Source organism: Carassius auratus, chromosome 5 (genome assembly GCF_003368295.1).
Source record: "Carassius auratus strain Wakin chromosome 5, ASM336829v1, whole genome shotgun sequence".
In the NCBI taxonomy this organism is placed as follows: domain Eukaryota; kingdom Metazoa; phylum Chordata; class Actinopteri; order Cypriniformes; family Cyprinidae; genus Carassius; species Carassius auratus.
The window spans coordinates 32,831,176-32,850,524 of record NC_039247.1 but is presented as its reverse complement, the minus strand read 5'-3'; the positions used below and the strand labels follow the sequence as shown (position 1 = coordinate 32,850,524).

The 19,349-nt window shown below is 36.9% G+C and overlaps 1 protein-coding gene across 1 annotated transcript in view; it reads right to left on the bottom strand.

Moving 5' to 3' along the window:
- LOC113086831 (endoglin-like) overlaps nt 1–19,349 on the bottom strand; it is a 48,487-nt gene that overhangs the window by 17,421 nt on the left and 11,717 nt on the right. Inside the window, exon 3 of the mRNA XM_026255511.1 lies at nt 13,131–13,276. Coding sequence (XP_026111296.1) covers nt 13,131–13,276 — 146 coding nt within the window. The remainder of the gene's footprint in view (nt 1–13,130; nt 13,277–19,349) is intronic.

Below are 19,349 nucleotides of genomic sequence, written 5' to 3'. Positions count from 1 at the left end.
CCACACTCAGACGTCTTCAGGAAAAGGGCTAGAGCTGTCACATTCTTAGAATCAAGCCACTCCTTGGTCATTTAGTATTTCATTTGGAAATCAAGGTCTGGAGTCTGGAGGAGGACTGGAGAGGCACAGAATCCGAAGTCCAGTGTGAAGTTTCTGAAGTCCGAGATTATTTGGGTGCTGTGACGTCTGCTGTTGTTTGTTCATCATGTTTTATCAAGTCATTTCAGCCTTCTACCAGGAGATTTTTTGAGCATTTTATGCTTCTGCTTATGCTTATGGAAATGCTGATTTCATTTTGTAGCAGGAATTTAGCACCTGCTCACAGTGACCCCCCCCCCCCCCCCCCCCCCCCAAAAAAAAATAAATTAAGAACTTTACCATTATATTATATTTTCAGATGCACCTGTATATTGTATACATGAGATATTTATTTTTATACAGAAATCCATTAGCAATACCCTAGCATCCACCCACATAACCTTTCTTCAGTAAATGCTAGTATACTATAATAATCTTGAGTGTACTGGGGGATTGTGAATAGGAAAGTATTTTTATATAACTGTAGGAGCATCAGTCAAACTACAGTCACAGAGAAAAGCACAATTCAGTGATTCAATCCTGGTTCAGTGATCCACAGCACTCAACATTTCCCAAGTTTCTTATCCAGTTCAGTTCTTTTTTTTTTTTTTCTTAAGCTGATGATCAGGATCGGGTGTGTAAATAAGGAAGACATAGAGAATGCGCAGAGCAGTGGGTTTGAGATCTGCTGGAGTACAGCAGCATATAGCTGGAGTAAATGAGACACAATCTGATCCAGGAGGCAGAAATTCCCACAGGCACTTTTCCTGTGATTAGGAAGCCCAGAAATCACGCACCATAAACATTTGTGCTGGTCTGGCAGTGCTGTTGTTGTTTTGCAGACATACAGACGCGCTGGAGTGCGGAGTGGAAGTCCAACTGCTGGGCCATTTTCCATTTCATTATAATGTTAGTTAAAGTTTTAGTTTTTTTTTTTTTTTTTTTACCTATAGTTTTCATTTTCATTTCAATTTGAATTATTTCATTATGTAAAGTAAAAACTAAAATAATTAATATTTCTTTAAAAGTTTTTAAGTGTTTTTTTAATTTTATTTTTGTTATTTCAAGTAACACTTTTTTTAGGTTTTATTTTTAATTTCAGTTTTAGTTTTCATTAACAGTATTAACCCTGATGGGCCGTGAGTCAAGACTTCATGGAGTGCAGGTTTAAGATGAGCTGAAGTGAATCCCCGCACAAGAGACCCAGTGGACACACAGCACCTCGACTGCTGCCGGCACTTCAACTAGGTTTGAGAGAAACTTTCTACAGAAACCTCCTGCAGCGAATGTATCGACAGAGAAGGGCAGCCATGAATCTTTCATGGAGGAATAAACAGGGTAGCGTGTGTTCAGTGTCTGTTCCTTTGACATCTGACTCTACCAGACTGAGCCTCTGTCCACTGTGAGATTTATCACTCCTTTAAGGCATAGTTCACCCAAAAATGAAAATAAAGAGTTTGTTTCTTCATGGAACAAAATTGGAGAAATGTAGCATTGCATCACTAGCTTACCAATGGATCATCTGCGGTGACTGGGTGCCATCAGAATGAGAGTCCAAACAGCTGATAAAAACATCACAATAATCCATAAGTAATCCACAACACCGCAGTCCATCAGTTAACATCTTCTGAAGCCAAAAGTATATAAGAAACACATTTATTATGCTAGATCCGGGCGAATTTCTCTCATGATTCAGACCAGAATACTTGTTCATTGAAGGAAGCATTATTACAGCATATGGACTTGTATTTTAACCGGAAATTTTTTTTTTCAAGTTTAATAGGTCTCAATTTGTTTCATTCAAGCACACAGCTTTTGGCTTCACAAGATGTCAGTTGGACTGGAGTCTTGTGAATTGCTCATATTATTGTGATTACTTTGATTATTGTTAAGTTGTTATTCAATACAGAGGATTCATTGGTGAACAAGTGATAGAAGAAACCTGATGAAGAAGCAAAATCATCTACATCTTAGATGGCCCCAGGGGAGCAAATTTTTTAGCACATCTTCATTTTTGGCCAAACTATTTCATTATTGCACAAACATGCTGTCCAGCAAGATTTACAGTAAACCATCTGATCCATCAGATCATGTTAATGCATCTTTAAAACAATGTATTTTCAGTTAAGCTCTCAGATGGTCAAATATGTGGCCCGAGATTTCAGAACAACTACTGTGTGACTGTAGAAAAAGTGCCTCCATCTGGGGCCGAGCCAAACCTGGAGCAGCTCATACTGGAGCAGCTCATACTGGAGCAGCTCAACCTGGAGCAGCTCATACCTGGAGCAGCTCATACCTGGAGCAGCTCATACAAATCTACCTGTAATCTCATCTAGACACAAACTGGATCTTTCCTTGTCACTAGACCAGAGCAACACTTGAATTAAGTCTACTGAGTGCTCCCTGGAGAACTCGCGTTCATAATGTCAAAGTTAAAACAACCCAGACATTTATAAAAGACATTTACAAAGAAGACTAACAACGATTGCAATGGCCTTGTTGCTTTGGACCACCTACCTAACCGTCATCAGTAGATCTGCATACACGTCTTCAGAAAGCATGCAATAATAAATACCATCTGTGCACAACACTAAGAAACATTCCAAATATAAAGGCAGACATCCAAGGTTTCCTCCAAAGACAGAGTCTGAGAAATACTGCCCCAAAAGCAAGAGACCTTACCATAAGACCCACAGAAGTGTTAAAGGAGCTCCAGTCTCCTGACGGTGACCTATTAAAAATAATAAACTCCAGAAGAATATTTAAGTGCAAACTGAATGCATTACATTTGGTGATTTAGCATGTTAACTCCAATTAGTTTATATTGATATTGAATGCAATTAGTTGAATTTTTTAGAACAGTTTTTTCTTTCTTTTTTCTTTTTTAAGAGCGAACCTATTTGTTAATGACGTGACCCATATATATATATATATATATATATATATATATACATACATACATACATACATACATACATACATGTGCATGCATGTATGTATGTGTATATATATATATATATATATATATTAGGGGTGTAACGATACGCGTATTCGTATTGAACCGTTCGGTACGACGCTTTCGGTTCGGTACGCGGTACGCATTATGTATACCGAACGGTTCGTTGGAGTATTTAATTATATTTGAAAAAAAAAAAAAAAAAAGAGAGAGAGAGAAATATAATGATATGCGTTCAACAAGGTAGCCCAATAACCCAAACAACGTAACAGGCAACGCCCCTGACACTCCCGAAGAAGAAAAAAACACCATCTTATATGTTTATGTTAGGCTACTCAGCAGGCGCTCGCTCACTCAGTACACGCTGAAGGCTCGTTGCAAAATAGCCAATGCGTTTAACAGACTAGAAATGAGAAGATCCCCCAATAACCAACAGGTCTGGTGTTTGGGTGCACTTTGGATTCCCTTTAAGCTATAATGGTGATGGCAAGAGAGTGGTTTCCTTTCCAAAGCGCTCGGGCAGAAGCGCTCATGAGGCGTCTGTCTTTGCTAAGCAACAATGACGTGCTCTCTCCATGAGACGCGGAAATTTCAGCGAAGGATAAATGGATTTGCAGCTCTAAAAATCGCTTGCAGTAGCTCTGCTACTAAATTTATTTCAAAATTGCAATCCATATACAACTATGATCAGCTGTTCCTTCATCTTGGCTGAGCTCTCAACGTTGTTACGGGAAAGGATGAAGCTGATTGGTTGGTTCTTGTCACATGACCCGCGGTGCGCTTGCGGCATTCTGAAAAGTTGAGATGTTTTTACATTTTGCTGTATCTAAAACGTATCGAACCGAACCGAACCGAACCGTGACATCAGTGTATCGTATCGAACCGAACCGTGAATTTTGTGAACCGTTACACCCCTAATATATATATATATATATATATATATATATATATATATATATATATATATATATATATATATATATATATATATATATATATATTTATATATATATATATATATATATATATATTAGGGGTGTAACGATATGCGTATTCGTATTGAACCGTTCAGCTTTCGGTTCGGTACGCGGTACGCATTATGTACCGAACGGTTCGTTGGACCAATTAATTATATATATATATATAAAAAAAAAGTTAAATATAATGACATGCGTTCAACAAGGTAGCCCAATAACCCAAACAACGTAACAGGCAACGCCCCTCACCCCCCCAAAGGAAAAAAAAAAAACACCATCTTATATGTTTATGTTAGGCTACTCAGTCAGGCGCTCGCTCACTCAGCACGCGCTGAAGGCTCGTTGCAAAATAGCCAATGCGTTTAACAGACCAGAAATAGAAGATCCTCCAATAACCAACAGGTCTGGTGTTTGCGATCTTCTATTTCTGGTCTGTTAAATGCATTAGACATTTTGCAACGAGCCTTCAGTGCGTGCTGAGTGAGCGAGCGCCTTAGGGGCCGTTCACATATCGCGCCTAAAAACGCGTGGAAAACGCTAGGCGCGTCTTTCTCCTTCTTTCCAAAGCGCTCAGGCAAGAAGCACTCCTGAGGCGTCTGCCTTTGCTAAGCAACAATGACGTGCTCTCTCCATGAAGACGCGGAAATTTCAGCAAAGGATAAATGGATTTGCAGCTCTAAAAATCGCTTGCAGTAGGCAAGCTCTGCTACTAAATTTATTTCAAAATTGCAATCCATATACAACTATGATCAGCTGTTCCTTCATCTTGGCTGAGCTTTCAACGTTGTTACGGAAAGGATGAAGCTGATTGGTTAGTTCTTGTCACATGACCTGCGGTGCGCTTGCGGCATTCTGTTGAGAAGAAAGTTGAGAAGTTTTTACATTTTGCTGTATCTAAAACGTACCGAACCGAACCGTGACATCATTGTATCGTATTGAACCGAACCGTGAATTTTGTGAACCGTTACACCCCTAATATATATATATATATATATATATATATATATATATATATATATATATATATATACACACACACACACACACATGCATACACACTAGGGGTGCATGATTAATATTTGATAATTAATTAATTTGGCAGTAAATTCCATCAGGTGCTTGATTTCAAATAGAGCAGCTGTTACTACACAGAGCCGTTAACTGACAAGCTGTGCAAATCAACGCTTATAATGAATGTTGCATCTTTATATGTTATTTTTTATAATTCTATTGTCTTTAAAATATGGTTATTGTTAATGCTGCATGTACTGACAAGCATTAATGGTAAACTAAAATATACTTTAATGTTACTTCTAAAACTTGTATGTCATGAATCATTTGTCATTCATAGTTACAAATTTGTAATAATGAAGTTGAAGTTAAAATAATCAAATACATTACATGTGCTTTAGTATGTTAACACAACAGGTCAAAATGTCAAAACAAGTTTTCTTACAAAGCACACTATAATTAACTATGTTTTCATAACCTTTTAAGTAAAGTTTTATTTTAGTTTATTAAGTGTACTTCAGTGTGAAATTATTTAATTATTTAAATTAGTATGATTTAATTATTTAAGTGAACTTCAGTGTGAAATAAGAAACATAATTTATTATTATCTGAAAGTACACAATGTCAAATGTACTTATAAAATATAAGATTTGAAGTATACTACAAGTGCACACTGATTATAATTAAGTGCACTTATTTTCCCAAAAGAAAAAAAAGCTGATAATTAGAAAAACCTGCCCAGAACTTCAGCTAATCTAAAACTCACCAGTCTACAAAATCCACAGTATGAGACCTAAGCAAGACCTGCAGTCCTTAGTGACAGAGATGCAGAAACATTATGTGAAACACCAGCGGCACACCACACACACTTCATAAATCTGACTTTCCCAACGGCAAGCTGGACACAGTGACCACATGAGACCCTATTGGGGAGGATTGCTGAGACCTGCACTGAACCCACATTGAACCCCCGCATTGTTGAACTTGTCATGTGCATTGCAAACTAAACACACTGAGTGCTGAGAACCATCCTTACATTGGAGCATGATGGGAGTATCAAGCTCTGGAGATTTATGAGTGCAGGAAATGATGTGCTAATTACAGCTAAACCCTGTGGCCAAATGTGATGCAATGCACAAAATCACTTGCAACAGGACACTGACCAGCAACACACAGACGAAGAGATGAGGGTGACAAAAAATGCCTGTGGTTCAGAACAGCATATGACTCATTCTGACATTTTTACACAAAACTGTATAAAAAATTAAAATAAAAATTGTAAACCCTTATTTGTGAGATTATAACTGGTTGCCAGCAACTGTCTGAATAAAACAATGCAACACAATGAGTTCTTGTGAAACTGATGCAGCATATTACCTTTAAACATGTAGAAATGTTAACATGCAGTAAATCTTATGCTAGTATTTAATTCAGAACACAACCTCAGACCACAATCAATGCACAACCTGGCAATTGATTTGAAAATGACTGTTCAAAGGGTCCACATCCAGTTTAATGGTGTTTGGGCAATTATTACGTCAGTGTTAATATGGCAATTACTTATATTTCCTCACTATATTGAATTAAATCTATGGATGTTTTATCTGTATTTGTAGAGTATTTGATGAGTTGTTTGGAAACAAATGTTGCGAACAAAAGCAATAGTTTTGCAAGAGAATGCATGTTTTGTGAATAAATGCAAAACTTTTTAGGTAAAACACCAATGTTTTGTTAATGATCAGAGTAGTTTTGTAAGAGAATGCAAATGTTTTGCAAACAGACGAAATCATTCTGCAAATAAAAGCAAATGTTTTTTGAATAAATGCAATATTTTTGAAAGCGACCACAAATGTTTTGATGACAAAGTTTTGCAAGAGAACGCAAATGTTTTGCGATGAAATGCAACACCTATGCGAGAGAATGCTTTTTTTTTTTTTTTTTTTTGAATGAACGCTAATGCTTAGGTTTTGCAAGTGTTTTTCCTTCTCTTTTTTCTAGGGGGAACATAATATTTTGTCAGATAATGCAAATGTTTCTTGGAGGAGTACTTTAATTTTTGCGCAAAATTAATGAAAACCATCTCAAGGTTTGTTTGTTTGTTTGTTTATCACAATGTCCATTGTAGCAGCTCCCCAGTATCTCAAGTAACAATAATCATAAAAGACAAAAAGTGCTTTTCTGTGACCAGTTCAGCTGCTGATAGGAGGCACATGCTGGCTTCTACTGATCTTCTAATACTTCAGGAAAACTCCACCTGTTTAAAAGCATAATTAAGACAGACGTGCGGTCAAAAGTGAATCTTTCAGATCATAATCTGTTGACCTGTCTGTCATCTGTCCTTTCAGCAGCTCAGCGCTCCGTTTGAAGCAGTTGTCCAGAGAGGCAAACACTGTATCTTCATGACTTTTATCCAATGGCCTGCATTCACCTGCAGGGTTTCCACGAGGATTCACCCCCCATTGGCCGCAGAGGATCAGAAAGAGCTCAGCACCACACCATCCCTCTGCTGAGCTAATCAAGGCTCTCGGTGGTCAGTCCAGCAGTATTTTATGTTCAACACACATACTCCGCTGTGCTTGACTCTCACATGCTGTCGTTTGCTGACAGTGGCTACCATCAACAAGCCGTTGGGGAGGCGACAGCATGCGGCTAATAAAGGGCAAACTCTGTGTGTATATGAAATCGGCATGCTGATGCTAAACTGATATAGGAGATAGATGTGTAATGATTGTGTTATGTTTGTGGATTCTTAAGTTGTGTTAACTTTGGTTCCCGTGTTTCCTTCCTCTGTTTAGCTCCTGTAGCCTATAGCAAAAAGAGAGTTTCTATTTTTACCCTAGGAAGTTTGCATTTAGTTTGAGCAAATTCTTGAGATTTAGGGCTCAAGAAGATGGGTTGGTTTTGAGCAGGTTTCAACACTTTTGCTACCCTGCTCCCGAGCAGGTTATGTTCTGAATTAGAGATCACAAAACAAAGCTAGATCAATCAGCTCTGAACATAAGTAACATATCTGACGCAATAAAGCCACCCCCCTTTATTTCTCATTACAAATTAATGTTAAAAAGTGATACATTTTTAGAGACAAATCTTTTTCTGCTAATTGTTTATTATATACATATAATTATGTCCGATTCATACAATTATATGATTTAAATATTAAATTGAAAGGCTATATACATATATGTGTCAAATGGGTCGGGGCAAAAAGCCTTTGGAACGGAGTGAGGCCGGTGGAGAGATTGAAAATGAGGGACACCTGTGACACTCACCGGTCTCGAGTCCAAAGGGGTAGAATGGAAGGATACAAAATAGGAGCATCGAGAGTGAAGGATGAGAGAGGACCAGGCCTGGGTTTTTTTTTTTTTTTTTGGTGTTACACTTCACAAACTTCATAATTGCAGGAAAAAGGAGGCGGGAACCGGCGAACATTCAAATCAAATTGTAATACCAAAATAAAGACAAAACAGCATGACAGCCCCTCGCGGACGACTGTCATGCAGAAATATAATCCAAACACAAAATAAAAACAAACACAAAATAAAACACAGGATTGGTCCTCTCTCGTCCTTCACTGTCGTCGAGACCAGTGTGTGTCACAGGTGTCCCTCAATTTTAATCACTCCACCGGCATCGCTCCGTTCCCATGGCTTTTGGCCCCGCTCCACTCGTCACAATATAAATACAAGATTTTGCATATAAAGATATTTGAATGGATGATGATTGTTTTCTTTTGAGCTCCTTGTAATATCAATTATTTAAACTCAGTTGATTCATTTGAATTGATATAGTCAGTAGCTGCCTTCTCAAACTTTCACTGCAGCAGTATTTTTTCCTGCCTTGTAAATGGGTTTCAATTCATGGTATTTTTTAACAATCTCTTCATCTTCAACAGAGAAGTGAATTGCACGAGAAGTCAATCAAACTGATGTTTTCCATGTTCTGTGTGATTGGCAGTTTGCTGCACGTGTCACACTTCCAGGTGCTTGCACCTCACAAACTCTGGATCAAACCAGAGTTGACAGAAAATGTTTATACCGAGCATTGTGCAACACCTGATCTTGATCTTAACTTACTCTGCAACTCTGGGTTCATCTCACTTTATGCTACAGGCCACTTTGAAACGGTTACCTTTGTTCCCATTGTGTTCACCTGTGTCTTGTTTGTTTTCATGTTTAAGGGTTTTGAAGTTGTGTGTTTGACACTGTGCACCTCATATATATTATATTGTATACTTTGTGCAAACAAATGCAATAAATCTGGTAAAGAATGCAATAGTTTTACAAGAGTATGCAAATGTTTCCCAAGCAAACAATTTATTTGGGAGAACACAAAACTTTTGTGAATGAATGCAATAGTTTGGTGAGAGATCGCAAATGTTTTGAAAATAAGCACAATATTTTTTTGTAGAAACGTGAATGTTGCTAACATGCAATTATCGTACAAGAGAACACAGATGTTTTTCAAACAGACAATATTGTTTTGAGAAAACAAACGGTTTGCGAAAGAATGCCAATTCTGTGAACGAATGCAATACTTCTTTGAGAAAAAGCAAAAGTTTAGTGAACGAAAACAATAGTTTGTGAGAGAATGCAAATTATTTGAGAAGAAATGCAATTATATTAACATTCATCATGTGTCTTTCTCACTACAGTCTGTTTTTTAATGACCGACTTCACACACAAATCTAAAATTGTCTGAAAACTGGCTTTACTCTGAAATGTGTTAAATGTTATGAATGTGTATAATGTTTTAAAGTCTCATCAGAAAAAAAGCAAGCAGTGATTGCTGTTGTTCAACAGCACGATTCATGTTCAAATGTTCCCAGTAGATCCCTGTTTTTACTCACCAGGTTTAATCTACAGTACTGTGTGTGGAGTGTGTCTGTGAAACATCATCGGTGAGTGTGAGATTGACGAACATTAATTAGTCTCAGTGGAGGAGAGTTGTCAGACATCCATGAGCACGAATGAGCAAATACAAAAGAATGGCTGCTAGATGCTGCTTTCATTTCCTCTGCTGATCAGAGACCAGTGCCTGTAGGCTTTCAGCAGAGGAGTGAGAATCACACTTTTAGGAGATGTGAGTAAATACCCATAGGAAAGAAAATAACCAATATGATCTCTCTCACTCTTAAATGGTTAATTCACCTAAAAATGAAAATTAGACTGTGTTTAACTCAACACAAAGGCATCCTAGGTGTTTATAACCTCCTTCTTTCAGACGCATCCAGTCGGTGTTATATTAAAAATTGTCTTGGCTTTTCCAAGCTCTATCATTGCAGTCAGCAGTTGTTTCATTGATTCAGTCCAAAAGAAAAGAAGAAAAAAAATGTTTTAGAACTAAGTAAAATAAATTTAAATACACAAAAATAATTAAATATTGATTATTTTTATTATGTAAATTTTGTAATGTCACTTTCGATCAATTTAACGATAAATTAATGTATTAATAAAAAGCCCTAAAAATTAACAACCTTAATTAAAAATACATTACATCATTCAGTAAAAACATCTTGGAGGTTTATCAAATTTTTTTGAATATTCATTCTATTATTAGAATAATCGTTAATTAAGTGTGTTAATTAAAATCTCATATAAACCATGAATGTGAATCTGTGACGTGAGGTGCAATTTCATAGCAAACAGCTTTATTTTGATTTCCACATCTTGTGTTGTCGTCTTCTGACGCGCCTTCTATATTTAATATGGAAACTGCATGCTGAAGGAAACAATCCAGTCATCTTAATAATTGCAGCAATCCTCAGTGGTGTTTACAGAATCGCAGAGCTCCCATAATCCATCGCTGTCCGTTTGGGTCAAACAATGTCCACCGCGGTGCCTGATCACTCGCCCCTGCTATTTTTGTTCCTGTACTTTCAAGATACAATTGTTTTCCTTTTGCTCATTTTTTTCTTTTTCTTTTTTTCTCTTCTCAAGAGCACTTTTTATACAGGGCTTTGCTGATGCATAACAGCTTCCCGTTATTCTTCGGCTCTCCTCTTGACCCGGGTCGGCTCCAGTATCCCAGACTCGGCTCTCAGCCAGCGTGACTGGAGCACTGCCAGACAGTGACATCAATAATGCCTGCAGCTCCGCCCACTCCAGCACTGCCTGCTTCATTCTGCCTTCAATGTGTGTGTTTGCACACTTTAAAGGGATAAGTCTCACAAAAGGCGGCGCTCAGATTACAGATTAAACCAATGGCAGTGAAGTTACACTGCGTTATTGAAAAAAGGCTTCAGTACTGAGGAAAAAAGGAGCTTTTCCCCATACGCGGTACTCGTTCCGTATCTGAGGGAACCGAGGTTACGGTCGCAACAGAGTACGTTTACATATTAATTAGCTGACCTTTGACCCAATTAAGTAGGACTTAAGTTCATCTTTATATGCAGTTTAATAATTACTACTATTGTTTATGACATATGGTTAAAGTACTGTTGAATGTACTGGCAAGCATTTATGATCAAATAAAATGTTTTAATATCCGTTGAAACTTGCATGTATTCAAATATATTTGTAATTACACATATGTAATGATGAAGTTGCAATTTAGTACATTTTAAATTGATTTAAATGTAAAATCAAATAACACACTAAAGTAAAAATTAATCAAGTGTTTTACATGTGCTTCAGTATTTAGTCAACATAAAAATAAGTGTACTTTAAAACATGACAAAATATTAATATCATGATTTAAAATGTACTTTCAACTTAATTTGAAATTATTGCAAGTTGTATTTTTTTAAGCATTTATTTATTTATAACACTTTTATAACACATTTTTTATTTTTTTTCTACATGCCGTAGATGTGAGGACGTGTTAGAATGATCCATTTTATGAGGGCATAGACAAATCTTAACTTTGATAAAGAATATCTCTTTGGATTTGAGACTTTAGTCTTTGCAACTTTACAGATCTTCTTCATGCACCACAAGCTTGTAACACTTCATAAATTTCAATCACATCATATGACCCCTTTTTTCTTTCATAAAAAGGGCTGCTTTCATCACCAGAAACACACTTTCTTTGCACTACAAAATTCCTCAAGAGTAGTAATAGAACATATGTTTGTCTTTCTCCTGCAAATCACGAGAAAACCATGTTGAATTTCCCACTGAAGTGTAAGGACGGGACAATTCCACAGCTCTCAAGACCTGTGATTCATTGACTCATCCAGCACAGATGAAGAGACATCCACATTTCCAGTGGGTTATCATCTTAAAATCACTCTCAGCATCCTCATGCTGTGAAGCCATTTACTCTCAAGCTGTCAGATGCTGATAATTAATCATCTAATCAACACAAGTGCATTTAAATAGTAATCAAGCACAAGTTACATCATCACTAATGGTCTGTGTCGGTCTTTCTCAACCACACGTGGAGAAACCCGACTGACGTGTTTGACTGTAATACTGGAAATCCCGGAGTGCTGGTCATCTGCTACTCACTGTGCAGATAAACTTAAGCAAACTATGATTAAACTAGGACGTTTTTTGTTGGTTTTGGTGAGACTCAAAGAGGCCCCTCCCCCCAAAAAAAGTTAGGTTATACATAAAAAAAAAAGAAAAAAGTGACAAATTGTATTAATGTACAAAGATTGTATTGTTATTATTGTATTACTGTACTTCAAAGTAATAATAAATTATTAAATTATTAAAAGCTATTTTCTGTTGTGCAGCTATTACTTTGTTTGCCAAAAAAAAAAAAAAAAAATAGAAGGTATTGTAAGAATAGTTAAAAGGTTAAATAATTAAAATGTAATTATACCATAAAATAGAAGAAAAAAAAAATACCGAAAGCAGAATTTGCAAATAAATAAAATGCAATTTGGAAAATAAATTAGGCCCTAATAAAATACTTTGGTTAAACGTTTAATATATTGTGGTTAAATTGTATAAAATGCAATTAAATTGTTATGCTTTTTGATTAATCAAATTTAATTTAACCGTAAAAAAAAAAAAAAAGTCAGGCAAGTTTTTTGATGACTAAAATTTTATTTAACCATTAAAATGGATTTAAAACAAAAATAAATAAAAGATGAAAGATTTCATAGAGCACTATGGAGCACACAGTGATGAGGATGTTGAACAATGCTCATGCTGACTTACAGTTGAGGACAGTAGCTTGAGGATGTGGACTTTTGTCCCGTTCAGGCTGGTGAAGTTCGTCCAGCATCCCAGATACATTTCCTGCAGGACGATCCAATCGTTTCTGTTTCCGGATACATCCTTAAGCTCACAGATCACACTGGAATCTACAGAGAATTAAAGTCAGAGAGTTATTGAAATCATGCATGTTCTTCATCTGCAGCCCTGGGGAATAATAAATCATCTCCAGAATAAAGTACGTCCTTCCTCTTCAGTTCCCGAGCAGCAGAACTGAATCAGGCCGAACCAGGCTGATCTCACAGATGAATGCACATTACTAAGAGAGCTAAATAATCAAAGCCGTTTCCTGATGTCAGATCAGCACCGATGCCATTAGCTGTAAACAAGAAATACAGTATGATGCTGAAACACTGCTATTGTTGCGCACACGCTCCCCTTCACAGACTTCAAACAACACGAGCGGTGTCTTGCTCTCTGTCCCTCACGCATATTAATCAAAATCAATTGACACGGAGTCAAAAAAAAACTATCCAGTTATGAAATGTTTTCTGTGTTGTCAAATCTTGTGCGATATCCTAAACTGCAGAGATAATTACACAACGTGCGCCGTACACGTCTGGTTCGCGAACTAATGATTATTTTGATTCAATTAAATGAATGGTTTTTAACAACTGACCTGTCCAACACTGAACTCACGAGACGTCTGAATTGGTGTAAAAAAATAAAATAAAATCTGTAACACTTTACAATAATGTTCTATTTATTAAACTATTTAACTACATTATTTAACATTTACTATTACTAAACTGCACTTCTACAACATTGGTAATTTCAACATTTAGGCTATAGCCTTCATTGTTGAAATCAAAAGTTGTACAGTATTTGTTAACATAGTTAATGCACTGTGAAGTAACATTACCAAACAATGAACAGCTGTTTTTTTATAAACTAAGATAAACAAAGATTAATACATATAGTAACAAAAGTATTGCTCGTGGTAAGTTCATGTTAGTTCATATGTTAACAATTCAAACCAGGTCCTAAAGTAACAAACAAATAATTTACTCTAATTTAATAATTCTCTAATGTTTAAATCATTTAAAATGAGAATGTAAGTGTGCTCGCCCCATTTTTGTTTGTAAGACAAAATTTGATTAGATTTCATATCGCAATATATAAAATCACAGAAAAAATTATATATATATATATATATATATATATATATATATATATATATATATATATATATATATATATATATATATATATATATATATATATACACACATACACACACACACACACACACACACACACACACACACACATATATTTATATACACACACGAATGTTGTTCTCCAAATAACATGGTGGAAATGGCTATTATTGTATATGTACACACACACACACACACACACACACACACACACACACACACACACTTAGAATGTTTAAAAAGGTCTTTAAGATTTATTTATTTATTATTTTTAAGAAAGTAATACTTTTATTTATCAAGGATATATTAAATTGATAAAAAAAGACATTAAAAACATTTACAAAAGATTTAAATGTTGTTCTAAATGCTAGCTATGCATCAAATAATTCAGAAAATTAAAATGTCAGTTTCCATAAAAAAATAAAAAAAAAATATCGGCAGCTTAACTGTTTTCAACATTGATTAATCAGAAATGTTTCTTTAGCAGCAAATCAGTATGCAATATATTACAATATTCACATAGGAAATAGTTATTTTACAATTCTAAAATTGATTTACAGTAAAAATATCTAAACATACTTAAAACAAAGTAGAGCTGTTCCGATTCTAGTATCGGAAATATCACCGATACCACAATAAATTCTGGCATAAGCGAGTACATGAACCCATATACCGATCCGATAACATTTTCTTAAACAAGACCTAGTTATGACCGCTAGCTTTGCCCTAGCTTCTTCCCTGCTCAGAATGCATTGCAAACACAGTAAGTTCTGCTGTATTGCCACAAGCAACCCCTGTTTAGAGCAGTGAAGAAGAAATGAAAACACGTTATCAGCACTGATCTATATATGACTGGATCGCTGATCGTGTTCTAAACTACCAACAGACAGTGAAGCCGCTTCTATATTATAGATCAGTGGTTAGCAGTATGTCCGCTGTTTAGCAGTATTTCAGACTGGACCAACCAGACAGTAAAACGGCGACTAGGGATGCCACAAGTACTGGCATATCACTACCAAGTTAGTGCTGAAAATATAAAATAAAGTTAAAATGTGATGATACTAGCATCTCTGTAGTACCAGTAGTAAGTTACCGAGTCCCGAGTATATTCGGTACCCACAGCTGCGTTCAGTCGCTTCCGTGTATATACTAGTGTCTGTGAATATTAAACTGCAAAATAATATTTAATATTACTCCTGCAAATTGTACATCTCTGTGGGTGACGGGTGCAGATGTGCGGGAGCTCGCTGTTTTGTAGTCTCTGCAGTGTGTCACTATATGAGGACACGAACGCATAAACCGTCACTTCATGAGAATTTACCGTTTCATTTGAGAAAACTGTCATATCATAAACACAGACACTCAAAGATCTTCATGGCAACCCATCAAAATAAATGTTCGGTTTGATGTGAGTAAATTGACAAATTACTGTCAAATTCATGTCAGACAATAAAAATACTGTAATAAATACAGTAGTTCACCATGTATTTGTTCGTTTTATTAAGGGATAAGTCTGAAGCACACCATACAATAATTCTAGCAATTTACACAGGGCTAGTAGTATATACAGTTGTATATACAGATACACACCCAGGTATCGGGTCAGTACTCGGTATCGGCCGATACCCTGAGCCTAGGTATCAGAATCGGTATCGGGAAGAGAAAAAGGGTATCGGAACATCTCTAAAACAAAGTACCTGCTAGCTGTGTATGACATTTGATGTAGAGTTGGAGGAAGTTACTTATAAAAGTCATGCATTATAATATTGTGTTACGCTATTTAGTCTAAATCTACAGTAAGCATCATGTTCAGACAGCGCACACAACACCTCTGCTCTTACGGTTGATTCCTCTCAGTGTCAATCAAACTGGTGTTACTTATTTTAAAAAGCAATACTGACTAACCATCACTCTGAATCTAGACTCGAACACTGTCAATAGTGGACTAGAGACTTAAAGAGATCACCCAAAAGTGAACCTGTATAATTCCGTTGAGCACAAAAGATGATATAATTTTGAAGAATGTTGGTAACAAACAGCTGAACGTAGCCATTGACTTAAATTCGTGTTTTTTTTTTTTTTTTTATTCTATGGAAGTCAATGGCTACTGTCAACTGATTGGTTATCATTAACATATTGATATAGGTTTGAGGATAAGTAAATGAAGACAGAATTTCATTTTTGGAATGAACCTTAAATTTACTTATTTATCAAAAAATAAATAAAAAACCATCCACATCAAATTGTGCACAAAACACATATTTATCATCATACATGTTCTGATGGGCTGTCAGAGAGAACATCAGTGATTACATTCATAATGATGAGCAACAGATGAATGATTCAAATACATCAGTCAGACTCATGGGACGTAAACACTGACCCACAGAGATGACCCGGAAATGCCAGAGCTTTGACTAAGCACTTCTGTGTTAAATGAGCTATAAGCTGCTGCTTTATCTCGTTTCATTAATGGCTCTTTCCCATGCAACCAAATGTTTAAGGCTACAGACATCCAGGGCATATTTCTCGGAACCAAGACCCAAATAATGCTCTGCCATCCATCACAGCGCCTTCACAGCAGCTCGTTTGTTGTGTGTGCAAGAGAGAGGCTTCATTGTAGATTTTGACCCTTGAGCCTGCGTCTGAAGTAACACACACTTGCACAATCAAAAAGTGTGTCTCAGCTCTTGCCAAGTGGTAGAATATCAAAGTGGCTTGCATAGGAATTGCTTAATAGCGGAAAACACACGCATGCAGCAGTGGGGCACCAACAGATGAGTTTGATTTCTAGAGTTATGAGTGGAGAGAAGGTCACATAACTATGTCATTAATTACTTACCCTCATTTTGTTCCAAACCCCTTAAGACCTTTGTTCAATAATATCTTAATTTCTATTCCAAAGATGATGAAATCCAATTGCTTTCTGACCCTCCAAAGACAGCAATGCAACTGAAATGTTCCCAGGCCCAGAAAGCTAGTAAAGGTATCGTTAAAATAGTCCACATGATAACAGTCGTGCAACCGTAATTTTATAAAGCTACGAGAATATTTTTTGTGTTCAAAGAAAACAAAAATAAATGACTTCTCTTGTGTTGGTCTTCGATCTGGGTTCACAAGAGTACCACAATGCAGTGATGGAGTACTCGAGTCCTGGACTCGGACTCGAGTCCTGGACTCGGACTCGAGTCCGACTCAAGTCACTATTCTTTGGACTCGAGTCCGACTCGAGACTCCATTCTCTGGACTCGTGACTCGACTTGGACTCGCGGACTGATGACTCGTACTTGGACTCGGACTCGAGGATATATACAATTGGACTCACTCAGTTTACTTTCACTTTACTTTTTTTCCAAAGCGCTCGGGCACTTGCGGGAAAGGATGAAGCTGATTGGTTAGTTCTTGACACATGACCCGCGGTGCGCTTGTGGCATTCTGAAAAGTTGAGATGTTTTTAACTCGATGCGATGCGGACGCGCCTGTATGCTTCCATTATGAGCACGCATACCGCGTGCCTACATTGGAAATAACGAACTTGAGGGCGCAAAAGACGCCCTTATCGTTACACGTTGCTTTCTGACCAGACGCGTGCCGTCACACAGACACATTCACTTGAACACATACTAATGCACTCACGCTAAAACACTAGTTCACTCACACACAAACACACTCTCTCTCTCTCTCTCTCTCTCTCTCTCTCTCTCTCTCTCTCTCTCTCTCTCTCACTCTCTCTCTCTCACACACACACACACACACACACACTATCTCTCGCTCTCTCTCTCTCTCTCTTTCTCTCTCTCTCTCACACACACACACTCTCTCTCTCGGCATATCATATTGATTTTTATGTTTTAAGTATCTTTAAAACACAGTGTCCTGTAAAATGCACGTTTCTTTTTTACTTAGAGTGTATTTCTGTAATACAGTGTTAAGGATTAGTTCACACAAAAATGAAAATTTCCAAATCATTTACTCCTCCCAATGCCATTCAGGATATCCATGGCGTTTTTTTCTTAAATTATGTTTTTTTAAGGGAAACATTTCAGGATTTTTTTCTTCATATAATGGACTTCAATGCCTACCAACTCAGTTGGTTGCTATTGTTTCCTCAAAAAACTTTTTCCAATACGGGACTCGAGACTCGACTCTGACTCGAACTCTGGTAATGGTGACTCGACTTGGACTCGACTCGGACTCTTCTTTGGTGACTCGGACTTGGACTCGGACTCGAACACTGGGACTCGAGACTCGACTCGGACTCGACAGTTGGTGACTCAACTACAACACTGCCACAATGTCACACGGACCGTTTTAACTATGTCTTTACCACCTTCCTGGCTCTGGGAAGGTTTCATTTGCATTGCGGCCTATGGAGGGTCAGAAAGCTCTCGGATTTCATCAAATGTATCTTAATTTGTGTTTTCGAAAGATAAACAACAGTCTTATGGGTTTGGAACGACATGAGGATGAGTAATTAATGACAGGATTTCCATCTCTGGGTGAACTATCCCTTTAAGACAATTTAAGAGATTATATATTTATACTGGAAAACAAGACAGAAAATGTTGCAGTGTAAAACTGTACAACCGTGTATTCCACAATACAAACATTTTTCATCAGCAAGCAACATTTTATCACAGATATTTCATTATTTTACAGCAGATTAAGAGGTTTGTGTGTGTTCTTGTGGCATGATATGCCAATCAGTGTTGTCATGATATTGCTGCACCTGAGTGATCAGTCACATGACATTTACGGCTTGTGTGATTTGCTCAAAAACAATCTGGCAGCAGGTCTGAGCAGCCGTGTACAAAGACGGCAGACTTCTGTGGGATTAATTTCTTCTGGTGATCCTCCCCTCACATTTGAAGGTTTGGGAAATTTATTTTTCACAATTTGGTCTGTAACCACTAATGTCAAATAAATAACAGACTTCACCTTTAAATCACAGGTCAACAAAAACGATGACTGACAGGGAATTTCAAAAGCTGATCTTGTGCAA